Source organism: Sabethes cyaneus, chromosome 2 (assembly GCF_943734655.1).
Source record: "Sabethes cyaneus chromosome 2, idSabCyanKW18_F2, whole genome shotgun sequence".
Lineage (NCBI taxonomy): Eukaryota > Metazoa > Arthropoda > Insecta > Diptera > Culicidae > Sabethes > Sabethes cyaneus.
In genome coordinates this window covers 106,388,715-106,406,599 of record NC_071354.1, presented here as the reverse complement: position 1 = coordinate 106,406,599, position 17,885 = coordinate 106,388,715, and the positions used below count along the sequence as shown (strand labels likewise).

General features: G+C 39.4%; 1 protein-coding gene across 1 annotated transcript; it reads left to right on the top strand.

Annotated features, from left to right (window-relative positions):
* Positions 1-560: 560 nt before the first annotated feature.
* On the top strand, positions 561-8,921 carry LOC128735819 (uncharacterized). The gene is made up of 5 exons (XM_053830305.1): positions 561-1,441; positions 1,544-2,132; positions 8,418-8,649; positions 8,708-8,813; positions 8,855-8,921. Exons 1-5 carry the CDS (start codon positions 561-563, stop codon positions 8,919-8,921), a joined length of 1,875 nt encoding a protein of 624 aa, XP_053686280.1.
* The last annotated feature ends 8,964 nt before the right edge of the window (positions 8,922-17,885 follow it).

Below are 17,885 nucleotides of genomic sequence, written 5' to 3'. Positions count from 1 at the left end.
AATATTACTTTTTCAAGTGCATTCAACTTGTTTCAACAAGTCTTCATATATAGAGAAATCTAGAAAAGCTCTGAAGACTCAACTACTGCATTTCTCTGAGCGTTTCAGCATTTAACTGGTACGATAAAAATATCAATGCGGAACACTTTCCGGGACGCTTCTTACGGTTGGCACGCACGATATCCTAAGATATTTCATCTCAAATCTTCTTCAAACGTTACTTGAACGTAACCACAGTCAATACTTCGGTGCTCCCTAGTTTGCCTAGCATGTAACTCCATGCATAGAAGTCGAGAGGATTCAAATCAGGCGAAGAGCTAGGCCACTCTTTCGAAGAAATATAATACACTGAGTATTAGTAGTACTGAGAATTGTCCTCCAATTGTCACCAAGCCTGTGTGGCTTTCGCCTGATGAGACGGTGCAGAATCTTGTTGGAAGCAGCATTATGCATTCTTATAGTGTTTTTTTTTGACGATGGGAATGGGAAGCAATGGTACTTCAAAACATTATCGATGTAATATTTAGTGTTGATTTTAACACCAGGTACAATGAAGAGCAATGGACGATATAACAATATTAGTAAGGGGAAAGTATGACCATACTATTTCCAATAGAATGCAATCTGCCCTCAACTACACACTTAAATGGTGTGACTTGGAAGGACTAAGTATTAACCCTTCTAAAACAGTCATAATACCATTTACAAGAAGAAGGAAATACAGTATTGCGGATCTGCAGCTGAGGGGAGTCCAATTGAAGCTATCCAAACGTACAAAATACTTGGGTGTTATACTTGACCATAAGCTAAATTGGAACGATCATCTAGAGTATGCAATCTCAAAAGCAAGCAGTGCTCTTTGGGCTTGCAGCAATACATTTGGTAAAAAGTGGGGACTTAAACCGAGGATGATTCACTGGATCTATTCGGCAATTGTGAGACCCAGACTAACATATGCTTCGCTATTGTGGTGGCCTAAAACTACACAAATAACAGCTCAAAAAATGCTTGGAAAGCTACAACGTATGGCGTGCTCTTCAATAACTGGAGCAATGACCAGCACACCTTCCAAAGCTCTAGATGCTCTTTTATATCTTCTACCGTTGCACCAATTCGTACAACTTGAAGCAGAAAAAGGTGCTCTTAGGCTTAGGCGTGTTAAACACTTTCAAGATGGAGATCTCAATGGACACCTACGAATCATCCGAGATTTTCAATTGAACACCCTGGTAATCATGAACGAAGACTGGATGGAAACTAGGACAAACTTCGATATACCCTTCAAAGTAATCGAAACCGATCGCAGATTATGGGAAGAAGGTGGTCCTAAGACTCGTCCGGGATCACTTCTGTTTTACACCGATGGTTCTAAAATTGGCAAATCCACAGGAGCTGGGGTTACTGGACCAGGAATCGACATATCAATTCCAATGGGACAGTGGCCCACAGTCTTCCAAGCAGAAATACATGCCATATCAACTTGTACAAACATTTGCTTGACTAGGAAATACAGACATGCCAATATCTGTATTTTCTCCGATAGTCAAGCAGCTCTAAATGCCTTAAAAGCATACACATGCCAGTCAAAGCTGGTTTGGGAGTGCATCCTTTCCCTAAGACAATTGGCTTTAACTAACAATGTTAATTTATACTGGGTACCCGGTCATGCCGGTATAGAAAAAAATGAAAAGGCCGATCTCTTAGCGAGAATTGGTTCGTCAACTGAATTCGTTGGGCCTGAGCCATTCTGCGGGGTGTCCACAGCCTGCGTAAAAGCTGAGCTCAAAGTCTGGGAATCATCAACGATTGATGCCAACTGGAGAGCTGTTCCAACATTACGACAATCAAAGCGTTTCATTACGCCATGTAAAAGCATCACACGCAGCTTAATCAGTTTGAATAAAATGGATCTGAGTACGCTGACCGGTCTTTTAACCGGACACTGTCCGAGCAGATATCACCTTAAAAATATAGGTAAGCTGACAGATGACATATGTCGATTCTGTAATTTTGAGATCGAGACTTCAGAACATATACTGTGTCAATGCAGCGCTCTAATTCAACGAAGACTGCGTATTCTCGGAGAGGGCGTTCTAACGCCTAGCGAGATATGGTCTGCTGAAACAAAAAAGGTACTGAAATTCATTAAGGAAGTCATACCTTCTTGGGGGGAAATGCAAATTCATAGGGCGACCAACACGCTGATTCATAGTGATGGAACGAACTGATTATGCAAACAGCAACTCGGAGTATACCACAATAGATCTAACTAATGGTCGCAGTGGTCCAGGCTCCCATAAAAAAAAGAGCAATGGAACCCTCAAATTTTGAAGCCTAGCCTACTCAGCGGGAAACCAGGATAGGAAACCAATAAAGGGAGAATTTCAGTGTGTTAACGGCAATCCCATTCCACAATACTTACTTTCATGAGGAGGTCATTCCCCGGTAACCAGCAAAGGTGAAGGATTACGAAGCGGGATCTCACAAGACTTTGCTCAAAGGCGCTAATGCACGATGTCGATTTGCGAAACTAGCCGGATCGAGGCCTGGAGACTCCTTTTTTGAGTCCGACACGCGAATGGCAAAAAGTTGCAATATCTATGAACTCATGGGCAGCCCTTGAATACAACTAGCTAATGTGTACCTTACACCTTTTATTCTGACCTTTTATTCTACCTTTTATTCTGACGTTTACTTTCCGGAACGTAGCTGCACCAATGCCATGGCTAATTTTAGCCAATGCCGATGAATATTGTTGTCACTGGATACCATGGATGATATGTGCACTATACAAAGTATGCACTGAAGGAAGCGTGCCCTTGATGACGGATGCACTGGACGATAGGAGCACTGGATGTCGAAGTTGGACGAGGCGCAACCCGTACGCCGGGTTGACGATGTACTACCGATACACCGCATGTGACATACACTTGGACAATACAGGTACTAGATGTAGATGCACTAATCGGAGAAGACACCAGCTTATGGTGTACGTAATGGTGGATGCGCTAGATGACCAGTTATAGCCGGTATGTCAGTTTTATCGATGTGTGCACTGAACTACCGGTGAACTGGAAGACGTATGTAAGGTACGTTGAAAGCAGTCGATAATGGTGACGACCTTTGCATATAACAATCGACGGTTGTAGCGGTTTTCACGAAAAACCTGCTGAAACGGTACGCAACACTCGGTAGTTGCAATCAATAGCAGCTAACCTAGCCAATTCCGAAACTCGTCGTTGAACATAAAGCGACACTCGTCCCACAATAAAAATCCGACAGGCGTGTTAGCCGATGATCATTCCCCAGTTGGAAACTAAAGGCTGTCCCCAAAATGGCTGAATATCGGTGTGCGTCCGGTGTGCTCTTTTTACTCTCCGACAAATCCTTCAGAAATGTCGAGAGTACAACGTGCCCACGCATCATCGATACCGTTGAACGCGAACAGCTATGGCAGATAATGCACGAGTACGGTTTTCCGGACAAACTGACGCGGCTGATCAAAGCTACTCTGGAACGAGTGATGTGCTACGTGCGCGTTTCGGGGACACTCTCAAGCCCTTTCGAATCGCGCAGAGGGTTACGGCAAGGGGATGGACTGTCCTGTATGTTATTCAATATCGCTATTGAAGAAGTGATCCGGCGAGCGGGCATCGAAACGAGGGGAACGATTTTCAGTAAGAGTAGCCAACTTCTAGTCTTTGCAGACGACCTCGACATCATTACTAGGAATCGTGGGACGGCGGAGGTAACCTACACCAGACTAAAAACGGAGGCTAGGAGGATAGGGTTACAAATTAATGCGTTGAAAACCAAATATATGGTAGGAAAAGGCTCCCGAGGCAAACGTTTGCCTCCCACGAACAGTGACTATTGACGGCGATGAACTGGAAGTGGTTGATGAGTTCGTATATTTGGGATCTCTGGTCACCGCCGACAATAATACGAGTAAGGAGATCCAACGACGCATACAAGCTGGAAATCGAGCCTACTTTTCCCTTCGCAAGACGTTTCGATCAAGGAGCATACGCCGCCGCACAAAGCTGATGTACAAAACGCTAATCAGACCGGTAGTCTTCTACGGACTTGAGACAGTAACTTTACTTGCGAAAGACATACGTGCACTTGCCGTTTTTGAACGAAAGGTGTTGCGGACTATTTTTGGCGGAGTACAGACGGAAAGCGGAGAGTGGCGGAGCTACAGTCACTGCTTGGAGAGATTCCCATCGTACACCTGGCAAAAGTTGGGAAACTACGATGGGCCGGCCACGTCGCAAGGATACCGGACGACTGTGTAGTGAAATCTGTTCTCTTCAAGAACCCCACCGGCACCAGGAATAGAGGGGCTCAATGTGCTAGATGGCTCGACCAGGTTGAAGCCGACTTGCGCGTGTCGAGACGCGCAACGAATTGGCGACGAGTAGCCCAGGACCGAGTACAATGGAGAGGAATTCTTGATACGGCAAGAGCCACCCCGGCTCTCGGCTGAATAACAACTACGTCCGGTATGCTCACAGTGCCGATGAAAATCTTGCAAAAAGATAAACGATAAAAAGAAAAAGGTTCGCTGGACCTATCCAGTGTTGCTACTTCGTGTTAGCCGTCAATTTATAAGAATTTTTTTTTTAGCATTAACGACAAGTTCACACGCGCCAACTTGAAACCAAACCGTACACGACCCAACAAGAACGCCCAAACAAACAATATACGTAACGATAAATGCAAATACGATAAACGGTAAAACACAACAGAATGCGACAGAAAGTGAAACATGATTAATAAATATAAAAAAGCTGTTATAACTCGACCGATTCGTCGGATGCGAACATATGCGCTGGCGATCTACAAATTTTATATAGGGTTTCGAAAGATGATAGGTTTTAAAAAAATCAGAGGGGTTGTGTACAAGACACGACCGCATATATAGGTGACGCAGGACTACGTAAGTGTCTTTGAAGTGATAGCAGCATGTATTCATGCTTGTAATAATTCGATTCTTCATGTATACATGCTATATGCAACATATATACATGCTACATGCGTTGTATGTAACATTTATCAAAGTAGTAACATTGCATACGTTCAATTCTCAAAAGATTGTACATTTGAAAACAATTTAACAAAATCAAGAACACAAACTATTGGTTTCCTGCTACCTTACTGAAATTAAAGATTGTTTTTATAACCCATGGTTCCCCACGTTGAAGGGATTTTACCAATTCAATCCTATTTTATCAACAGCACATCTTTTCACTACACTTCTAATGGAACGGCAAGCATGCGTATTCATACAAAGTCGTATTATAACCGAAAGGTACAGCTGTAGTACATTTTTCCAACACAGATATCAAATTCGCCGAGGTTTAATCGTCTCGCGGTAAAGAATTTGCGATCTGTTGGGACAACGAACTTGTGTCATTTTTTCTGGCACACTTCCCTAATACAGACATCAAATTGGACTAGGGTTAATCGCGTGCGTAAGAAATTTGTTGGTACGAGGGGGCTTTGTCACTCTTTCTGGCATACTTCCCAAGCAAGGACATCAAAATGGTCTAGGTTTATCCACGGTGTTAAGAAATCTTGTTGAAATGAGGATATTTTGTCACTTGTTTTGGCTTACTTCCCAAGCACAGATATCAAATTGGTATAGGTTAAGACCATCGTAAAGTATCTTCCAACCAATCACAAAGCGAGAATTCTGGTAAAACATAGGTTCATTATTTTCAATTTTTCAATAGTTCAACAGCAAGAATCCATACTTTTCTTCATTTGGGTCAATTCTTAGAAGATTTTCCGATCGATTGGTGTAAGAATATTGAAAATCGATCGGAAAACCGCTGAGCTATTAGCGCTCAAAACCTTTCATTTTTTGTGACGCACGCATTTTTTGATTTTTTGGAATGACACCCTATCTCAAAACTTGCCGTAAGACGTACTCCTACGTCAAAATCAAAAATATCTAGATATGTAACTTAGCTTGAAAACAGGATCAGTTTACAGAATGCGATGACCACGGGGAAACAGCAGCATCACACAACTCATGCACTAACGCTGACACGATCATTCCTCAGCAGAATCATCATCAGTAGAAACAATAGGCGCACGTCAAAGCAACTCGAAACCGGACAGAACAAGTCGAAACCGAACAGAGCAACAGAAAGCCGGCATGAAGCACATAGGATAGCAATAGCACATCCCTCAAACTACGCGTACAGACAATGGCCATAACGGTAAATACAACTACGCGACGACAATAGCTATTCTATCAGCACCGAAGACGACACAACACATGCGATCGCGACGGCAGCTCAAAGCAGACTCCGATTTCTCAAAAACAAAGATTGATAAAAATGTTCGGAAAGCATGGAACAATAGTAAATTGCAAGATTTCATGGTGTCCCAATTATGACATCTTTGTTTCAAAACAAAACAAATGAGAACTGTCAAACGGTTCAACCATTAAAACAAAGAGAATCGAGTAAATTTCTTACAAGTGCAGTTGCAAATGTTTTTAGTGAATAAAAGATGCAATACTTCTGAACGATGGCTTGATAAAGTTATTTGTTCGAAACAATTTAAATTTGATATGAAAATATAAGATTTTGAAGAAAAAACTTAACTTTTTTAAAACTGTGTCGTGTCCTCTATGGCCGGATACCAACCTGTCCTCTATGGCCGGACACCAACCTGTCCTCTATGACCGGATAGTAAAGTAATCTGCAAAATACACTTACTTCATCTAGAATGCCTATATCTTTGATTCCTATGTAAAATAAAATTAGTCAAACAATGCATAACGTAGAAAAATCAGAAAAAATTGCAGTAAAATATCAGCAAAAATGTCAACCTATCGATATGCTTTGTAAATGGAGTTGCCGCGTACATTTTTGCATGCATTCCACATTACCAGCACTCTCAACACAAAATTTATGTGAATAGCACTTTATTCAACTTTTATACAGCAAACCTGCCAGGACTGGAGTCACGAGGTCTGTGAAATTTTAAGTTGTTCTAGGATCGTTTTCTTCTATTGATGCTGGGTTTAATAGATTAGTTTATCATGTCCGAGCATAGAAGACAGCTTTCAATTTGAGCTAATTTGTACTCAAAATTCTATCTACTTTCAAAATCAATATTGCAGCGCAGATTTTGTTACTTTGTATTTTTTTGCTTATACTATTGTTTCTCTCTACATTAAAGTGTAAATAGAGGTAATAAAGCTGGTATTTTTTGTGTTTTGTCTTAAAAACCTAAAGTGTATACCCATTTAGCCAGATACAATATTTCGGAACTTACATTTCTTAATAAAACAATTTGTCACGTTCCAGTGGGAGTTCATCATAGAGAAAGTACACTTCACCATATGCAAGTTTTCTTTCGCCACAGACAGCATTCGTTTACAAGCATCTAACTATGTATTCGTTGAGTCGTTTGCACAAGCTATCCAACTTTCACAAAAAAGCGGAAGTAGTTTAAGATGATCAGAGGTTTCGGATTTTGCGGAATTGTCCTGGATGGCCCAGCGTTCCAAAAAGTGTACAGCATTGCTCGAATTTTTTGTCGCGGCAGTTGAATGTCAAAATTCTTTGAGAAATACTGCAGGTAATTTAGAATTTTTCTGACAATTGCGAAGAGCTTTCTAACAAGAAATCTAACGAAGAATTGTTAAATCAAATACATTTAGCTTAAAAACATAAAACTTTTTCCTTTGTTTTATTAAATTAGCGGTAAGTGATTATCGACGCTAATTTTTTGAATTAGTAGATTAGCTGTTAGCGAAGCTAAAATTTCGGTTAGTGGTGCCCACTTCTACTTAGTATTCAATACTCGTTGTCTCGCCATTCAAATGGATTAAAGAACTCGTAGGTATCTGTAATCAAAAAAGTTCTAATTTCTTTAGAAGAGTGTCTCACTATAGACGTCTTTTCCCTTATTTGCACTGTATTTCATTGTTTTTAGGTGTATTGATATTATATAAGACCTCAGAAAGTGTCTAAAGACAGTTTTTTTTTCAGCAAAATCAGAATTGAAAACTGTATGCTATAAAACTGTTAAAAAGAGTGCAATTAATGTCGTTAAATGGTTACAAAATTGTTATTTTCCTGATCAAAGCCGTTCTTAAGTTTATATTAAACTTACTCACAGCTAATTAATCGAACTTTCTGATCAGTTTGTCCCACTTGTGGAGTTGGTTGGTCAATTTTAATCTAAGTTGCCACTAAAGTCCAATCACACTTTGTTTTTCATACTTTTTATTGAAAATATATATAATATTCAACGTCATGGCACATAACAATAGATAATTTATTTGTTTATTTGTTGTTGTGTTTGTTATGTAATCATATTTTTAAAACTGATCAATTAGTTCCGCCCTCTGGTACCTATTTTATTTTTTCATTTAAGGTTATTATTTACAGATGGTATATGGCATCGAACACCTGATGGCATCTCCACCGATGGTAGCTATAGGAAGAGACCCGTTGTCTGGTCTGCCGTATGAAACACGAAACAATGTAGGTTCTATTGGTTCTATTGGCAGTGGTAAACGGAAACATGACACAGTACAATCTGAAATGGCGGGACTATCGAGAGAAGAACGGAGAAGAAGGCGTCGAGCAACTTTGAAATATCGTACAGCACATGCTACACGTGAGTAGTTATATTTTTTTTCTTATAATTGAAGTAGAACATGTTTTCTAACTTTCAGGAGAACGAATACGAGTCGAAGCATTCAATGTAGCTTTTACGGAATTACGAAAGTTGTTACCAACTCTGCCGCCGGATAAAAAGCTGTCAAAAATCGAAATATTAAAGTTAGCTATATGCTATATTGCATATCTAAACCATGTTTTAGAGGCTTAACGTTCGACGACGCTTTATGTTTTACCAGTGATATTAAATTGTGTATATATTTCATGTAAATAAAAGGCTAACCATTATATTTTTCGTTCATATGCTTGGTATAAAGTCATGAGGAAAATAAAGGGGGATCAGAAACTGAGCGCAGCTGTTCTTAAGCACGAGTTATTTGTTACGCTATTCAATGTGATACTTTGCAGATGGGGCCTATATAAATATCGAGGTAACATTTATTCGAGTCTGTTGCAGTAAAGGAAACTGAATTTGTTTCATTTATTTTCAGTAAGCTTCCTATTTTCTCAATAAGAATAGAATTTTGTTGTTTCGTAAACACAAGATGATATTTGAGTTACTTTTGATTAGCATTACGTTGTGAAAAAATCTTACTTAATAATGAAATCATTCGATATAGAGCATGGATTTCCAATAGAATAATGACGGTCTGATGACAGAAAACCATTACGCACTTTAAAGTGAAATTAGTCGTCATCGTTTCTGCCAATTTCAAAAGCAGTTTTTTTGCTTGAAACAAAAATTCTGTTCATGAAAATATATTCGCTGTGTTCAGATTGGCAAGAAGAATGCAGTATTTACATTTTTATGAACAGAATTCCGCTTTTGGACCCAAAAACTGCTTCCGAAATTGCGCTTTCCGACGAAATTACTGCTAGTTTCTCGTTAACGTGAAACTACGTTTTTGACGTAAGTTTACGTCTTACCGCAAGGCGTCATTCCATAATTTAAATTCTAGTTACCGCCACTACAATATGAAATATTTTGAACACTAATAGGGTTGCCAAGTCTGAAAATTACAAAAACCGGCCGGTCGGTCCTGCCTTCCAAAAATGCGGAGGGGGGTTGTGGGCAACATATTTGCATATTTTTAGAGAGGATTTGCCTGGAATGTGTAATGTGCGTTACTGCCATTATTTGGGTAGTAGCCGGAAGTCGGTTGACAGTTTCCCGTGTAACTGGGATAAACAGTCAGCTGTGGAGATAGCGAACGATAGGACATCACAGTCGAAACCACAACGAATGGATTATTGAAGATTAGATAGTTTCAGAGTGACAACTACTTGCTCCTGGTGCTAGTGGACAATTTAATGTATATTACCGCCTGAAGTAAAGTATTGTCACTGCAAAACTGGTAATCTTCAATAATCCACTGTTCAGGATTGCCAATAAATTTATCAGAAAATTTAACAAATCAGGCAAAAAGTACAAATACGGCTTCATATGTCGGAAAACCGGCCTTTTTGCCGGATTGACCGGCCACCGGCTTTGTAAGTGAAAAACCGGTCGGGCCGGCCGAAAACCGGCCACTTGGCAACCCTAAACACTAATAGCTTTGCCAATTACGAATGGATTTTCATGATTTAAATAGCGATCGACTCATAACAGATGTACCGTGAATTCGGGTGAAATTATCACTTTTTCGTGTATTTTTTAAATATCTTCGAATAGAAGCATATTTAATAAAATGATTGAATTTTAAAATAAGTACTGTAGCCAGCACGACAGTATCATGTACATCGTATATAAATAGTTTAATTTTAGACAAAACTTATAGTGGATTCATAAATTAACCTGGCTCAGGTCGAATAGCACTCAGTTTTAATCGAAGTGCTGTCAAAGCTTTCATAAATTAACCGAAATTGCATCCCGGTTAAACTGACAGCATGTAGTTTGAAGCGCAGGTTAAAACTGTCTAGTATTACGGTTTACGGGTCGATCTGTCAAACTGCCCGTATCGTTCATAAATTTCGGGTTCGAGTTAGCACGAACCCAGGTTAATTTATGAATTCGCTATTAATGTAATCGTGAAATTGAAAAATCACAAATAACGGGTAAAATCGATCACGTAGAAATCAAGCCGATATTGCTATCAAACCATATGCTGTGACAGCAATAAGCTAGCGTGCAGTATAAAATCTGGCGTAATCGAGATAGGCAACATAACATCCTGCATGTAGGCAACAATGTCGCGTACAGCAACTCGCACAAAAATCAGACAGACAGCTTTACATTAGCATGGATGATACGGCTGCTAAATAAATATGAACGATAAAAAAGATATTAAGGAAATTTTAGCAATGTATTCGCGATTTTTTGTTTAAACATAGCTGTATATATGTTTAAATGTACGATTTACGTATACAATCTTCACCTATCTAGTGAAACATATAATTTAGTTCTCATATACGGGAGCTTGACTGTCTCTTTGAATGTGTAGTGGCATTTCGCTATGTAAAAACAAACCGATCTCTTGTACTCTCATGCAACTGCCATGTGGATCGTTTGTAAAATTTGTGCGAAGTGTGGTAAAACATACGAAGAAATGCTGACACTGTTTTTCGACCACATTTGTTTGCTACAGTTACTACAGCAACGCAGTGAGTTGTATAATATTGTGTTATCAAAGCAATTAAAGCCCGTTCTGTCAGTTACACGAGCTCCACGTATCGGGAGTTCGGGAGCATTACCCACATCCCTGGCACGAACATCATTCTCATATATTTTTCTTGAAGCCGTTTGAGCTAGGTTTGCTGGGTCGATTTTACGTCAAATTTGACAGCAGCTGTAAGAATTTCGAAATCATACGGTTTTATGCTTCAGAAACTTTGTTGCATGTAGGGTGTAGATAATGAAACATGTTCGTTTTTTTCTGTTATCGGCAACATAAGAAAGGAAAAATTCTGACTTTTGATAGTCTTATTTTTTACGATAAACGAAAGAGTTTCCCCTCTGCAGCACGCTGCATTCGTCATACTGCGCAGCATTAAATACATGCGTAGTCTCGTATAAATTTTGTTTCAAAATTTGTTGTCTACCTTTATTATCACCACTACCGGAAGCGGCTTCAGCTGACAGCTGTTGTGACAGGGATCTGAGCATTACCACATACTTTCATGGCGGTTCAAGTTTTTACACACTCCACGATATTAAGATAAATGTCTGTTCTCTGTGCTGCTATTACGCACGCGAAAAGGTCGATAATGTATCGGCGGATAGTTAAAGCCCTATCCACCTTTTCGCGCGCTTAATGGCGGCTAGTGGGTACAACTTTTGGAAAATATTTAAATGCTTTTGGCAACTTTGCTAACGTAAGCTTGACAGTTTTACAAGGGGGAAAATGTCAACTTGACGTGAGCAGAGTTGCCAAAAGCAAGTTATTTTTCCGAAAGTTGTGCCCACTAGCCGTCAAGCCCTATAAATGTGTATCTTTATAGGGCTTTAACAAGCCACCATTAGGCACGCGAAAAGGTCGATTCACCCTTTCGCGCGCCTAATGGCGGCTAGTGGGTACAGTTTTCGACAATGTTTATTTGCTTTTGGGAACTCTGTTCACGTATGCCTGAAACTTCTACGACAACAATTAAGGCTGGAAATATCAACTTGACGTGAATAAAGTTGCCAAAGGCATGCTAACGTTCTCCGAAAGTTGTACCCACTAGCCGCCATTACGCACGCGAAAACGTCGATAAAGATATACATTTATAGGGCTTTACGGCTTGTGGGTACAACTATCGGAAAAAATAATATGCTTTTGGCAACTCTGCTCACGTCATGTTGACATTTTCCTCTTGAAAAACTGTCAAGCGTACGTTAGCAAAGTTGCCAAAAGCATTTAAATATTTTCCAAAAGTTGCGCCCACTATTTATCCGCCTATTCACACGGGATAATGGCGGCTACTGTTTTACCTGACTCACTGCGAATATGCGTATTATTGAAATAAAACGTAACCATGCGTTTTATTCGTTTATAACGCATATGCAGTTAATATCGATAACAAACGATTTTTTATGAGTTGTGCTTTTGTTATTGCATTTAATTTGTAAAAAGTTGCATAAATAACAATTCAGTTTCACAATACAATTATTGCGTACTACTGGCACATGAAATATAATGTTTAAGTACGTTATTTTTAGTGATCAAAATTAACGATATTTTCGATACAAGGGCGATATTGTTCGAAACCTTTCGAACCAACACGATCCCGCGAATACAACGCATTTCGCAGTGAGTCAGGTAACACAGTAGTAGGTACACTTTTCGACAATGTTTATTTGCTTTTAGGAACTCCGCTCACGTACGCTTGAAAGTTCTACAGCAACAATCAAGGTTGGAAATATCAACCTGCCGTGAATAAAGTTGCCATAGGCATGCTAACGTTCTCCGAAAGTTGTACCCACTACTGTGTTACCTGAATCACTGCGAATATGCGTTGTGTTCGCGGGATCGTGTTGGTTCGAAAGGTTTCGAAAAATATCGCCCTTGTATCGAAAATATCGTTAATTTTGATCACTAAAAATAACGCCCCTAAAACCATTGGCGGAACTAGGGGGGGACCAGGGGGGGCTAAGTCCCCCCCTGAGGGAAACTTAGCCCCCCCTAGAAAAATTGACTTGGCCGACCAATAAAACGGTCGAAAAAAATTCCGGGGCTATCGACCTTTTCACGTGCCTAATGGCGGCTTGTTAAAGCCCTATAAAGATACACATTTATAGGGCTTCACGGCTAGTGGGCACAACTTTCGGAAAAATAACATGCTTTTGGCAACTCTGCTCACGTCAAGTTGACATTTTCCCCCTTGTAAAACTGTCAAGCTTACGTTACTAAAGTTGCCAAAAGCATTTAAATATTTTCCAAAAGTTGTGCCCACTAGCCGCCATTAAGCGCGCGAAAAGGTGGATAGCCCCCCTAGAAATGAGCGCTAGTTCCGCCAATGCCTAAAACGTTATATTTAAAGTGCCAGTAGTACGCAATAATTGTATCACTGACGAACTGACATGACATATAGAAGGAAATCCTTTAAAAACCATAATCCTACACATTTTGGTTGCACACTACTGTGTTACCTGAGTCACTGCGAATAAGCGTTGTAATCGCGGGATCGTGTTGGTTCGAAAGGTTTCGAAAAATATCGCCCTTGTATCGAAAATATCGTTAATTTTGATCTCTAAAAATAACGTACTGAAACATTACATTTCATGTGCCAGTAGTACGCAATAATTGTATTGTGAAACTGAATTGTTATTTATGCAACTTTAAACAAATTAAATGCAATAACAAAAGCACAACTTATAAAAAATCGTTTGTTATCGATATTAACTGCACATGCGTTATAAACGAATAAAACGTATGGTTACGTTTTATTTCAATAATACGCATATTCGCAGTGAGTCAGGTAAAACAGTAGCATCACAGATAAACAGACGAGACACTCGCGATAATTCCATCGTCCAATAAAAAACCACTCATTTTTCAAAAAAGCATGTTTCGCAACAAGGCCACGCCGCGGCGCGCGAATGTTGCTTTGAGTTTTTAGTATAAAACCATTCAAATGTACAAAACCCTACAGCATAAAACCCTGCAAATGCAAGCTACTCCGCAACATGCATGACAGAGGGTGCTAGTGTGCAAGCAAAATGTGCAGGACGATGGGTTTTAAAGGATTTTCTTCTAAGTGTCATGTCAGTTCGTCAGCGGTGCTAGTGTGCAAGCAAAATGTGCAGGACGATGGTTTTTAAGGGATTTTCTTCTAATAGCGAATTCATAAATTAACCTGGCTCAGGTCGATTAGCACTCAGTTTTAATCGAAGTGCTGTCAAAGCGTTCATAAATTAACCGAGATTGCAGCTCGGTTAAACTGACAGCATTCAGTTTGAAGCGCAGGTTAAAACTGTCTAGCATTACGGTTTACGGGTCGATCTGTCAAACTGCCCGTATCGTTCATAAATTTCGGGTTCGAGTTAGCACGAACCCAGATTAATTTATGAATTCGCTATAAGTGTCATGTCAGTTCGTCAGTGGTAGCATCTAGAGTGACTATATACAGAGTGGCGACAAGTCATCCCAAATGTATGCAATGCGGTTTTTAAAGGTTTTTCTTTCTCTTTCCTGCATACGCGTTGGATAGGTCGTCTGCTCGATTGGAATGACACTGACAGATAATTATCATTCCAATTTTGACATTGTCGCCACTCTGTATATATAGTCACTCTAGTAGCATCATCTGTTATGATGCATGTCGCCGAGTAGCTTGCATTTGCAGGGTTTTATGCTGTAGGATTTTTACATTTGTATGGTTTATACTGAAAACTCGAAGTAACAGTTGCGCGCCGCGGTGTATCCATGTTGCGAAACATGCTTTTTTGAAAAATGAGCGGTTTTTGATTGGACGATGGAACTAACGCGAGTGTCTCGTCTGTGGTTGTATCACAGAGAACAGATTAACAGGCTCGAAGGAAGTAATCGATTTTTTGTGTGTAAAATCTGCCGGTAGCGCCCTCCAGAAATAGTTTGCCAAACGCATCAAAAAATATCCATATACCTTTATCAACATTTCTTTGTGCTGGAGTTACATAGCAGCGATGGCAGCGACATCAAGATTTAGTTTGCCACTTACTGCTCGAGGGGTGCTCTATTGAAGGATTACTCGTAGATTACATAAAAACCTTTTACACACTTTTTGTCAATTACCTGGTAGTCTGTTCTCTGTGGTTGTATTGTGAAACTGCATTGTTATTTACGCAACATTTTACAAGTTAAATGCAATAACAAAAGCACAACTTATGAAAAATCGTTCGTTATCTACTTGGCTGCGTATGCGTTATAAACGAATAAAACGTATGGTTACGTTTTATTTCAATAACACGTATATTCGCAGTGAGTCAGGTAAAACAGTAGCCGCCATTACGAACGCGAAAAGGTCGATAGGACTTTACGGCTACTGGGTACAACTATATAAGAAATAACATAGGCACGCGAAAAGGTCGATAGCCACTCTAAACTAGGACAGGACGTGCCAAGTGTCAACCGCGGCGTTGACCCAAAATTGACTCAATTTCTGATTGGCTGAAAGCGACGAGCAACCGTTGACTGGAAAATATAACGCGGTATCGCTTTCAGTGTTGCTGAAACTCCATTAATGGGAATACGACAATAAGTTGTTATTTACGAATTTTGATTTCTTTTGTATTCTGTAGTTCTATGCTTGGTTCTACATTAGTTTTGTTTGTACACGAATTTTAATTTTCAAAATGAAATGCAAAACATGATTTTGGTCGCATAAACTGTAGCGTATTCGGGAGCTGTAGTTCGGTAAACCATGTTATTCTTAAGATAATATGTGCAGGCAACAGTGGTGCAAAGTGTAACAAAGAATGAAGTATTCCACCACGCACACATATAAAGATTTTTTGACATTAGCTGTGGACCTGGCTGAGGCTGTTTGCAGTAGGAATAATATTAAAAACATTAAATATTAAACTCCCGGATCCTCTCCTCCACTCTTCGCTTCCCCTCTCACTCCTGCATAACCGATCCACAGCTAATGTCATTCTTTTTAATGACGAAACCGCAAATTACTTCATATTCAATTGGCCTTGCCAGCGTTACTGATATTGTTCAGGGTTTGGCATGAGAAAAAAAGAAAGGGAAGTATTTTTGCTTTTGTCAACACTCACGCGTTGACAGTTCGGCATGAGATTTCCTGTAAGAGCCAGCAGCCTACGAAATCTTTTTCACTGCTGGCATCGCCAATCGGGATGGTGGTAATAATAAGAAGAAGAGTAAGAAGTGGCACGTCCTGTCCTACACTCAAAATAATCCGCACATAACTAATGGAAAATTTCCATATGAAAATCCTTATGATTATTATGTGCCACATATAAACACAATCCGCCCAGAGGTACACATGAAAATTACATGCATATGAATAGTATGTGCAAATTTCAAAGGTAAATTTTAAAAACACATAAATGGTAACTGTTTGGCATATAAAGTTCATTTACTGGACACATGGAAAAAATTTATGTATGAAACACATAGAAACTATACGAAAAGTTTTCTCAGTGTAGACTCTAAAGTCAAACGTACGCTAGCAAAGTTGCCAAAAGCATTTAGATATTTTACAATAGTTGTGCCTAGAGTGACTATATACAGAGTGGCGACAATGTCAAAATTGGAATGATAATTATCTGTCAGTGTCATTCCAATCGAGCAGACAACCTATCCAACGCGTATGCAGGAAAGAGAAAGAAAAACCTACACTCAAAATATTCTGCACATAACTAATGGTAAATTTCCATATGAAATTCTAGATGATTATCATGTGCCGCATATAAACACAATCCGCCTAGAAATACACATAGAAATTATACGGATATGAATAGTACAGCACTCGTGTGCTAATTGCACGTCCTCTAACTGCACCGTCTTTTAATTGCACGTTCGCTAGTTGCACGATCGTGCAACTAAAAAACAGTTATCTGTCAAACTACACGTGGGTTTCCAGGTGGTTGCTATAAACAAAAATGCAGCGTTGCCGAATGTAAACTCTCTATCTCTGCATTAGGTAGATACATTACAAACAAATTCATGCAAATTTGACTAAACTTTGACTAATTGAACACATATTCATTAAGCTTTCAGTTCGTTTGTAAAAATTTAGATGTTCTTCCCAAAATTTAGCGTACGTGTGAATGCATGTGAAGAGTTCTTTACAGTGATAACGCATCACGTTTTACAATAAATATTGGCAACTATCGTGCAATTAAAAAACGAAATTCGCTAATCGCATCACCTCATTCGTGCAATTAGCGAACGAGTGCTGTATGTGCAATTATACACATAAAAAATATGCGCATATGAATAGTATGTGCAAAAGTTTCGCGTACCCATAAATTATAACTGTGTGGCATATAAAGTTCATTGACTAGGCACATTGCCAAAATCTATGTGTGGGGCACATAGAAACTATACGAAAAGTTTTCTCAGTGTAGGATAAACCGCATTGCATACATTTGGGATAACTTGGCGCCACTCTGTATATAGTCACTCTAGTTGTGCCCATTAGCCGTCATTAAGCACGCGCAAAGGTGGGATATTTTTTTATTGATGGGTATTCGGAAAAAGATACTTTTATAAGGCTCTGCGTAAAATAAACAAATGAACTGTCAAATTTTCATTGAATGAATATATAGTTACAAAAAATCTTGTAATATTTATTTTGTGCTCTAGT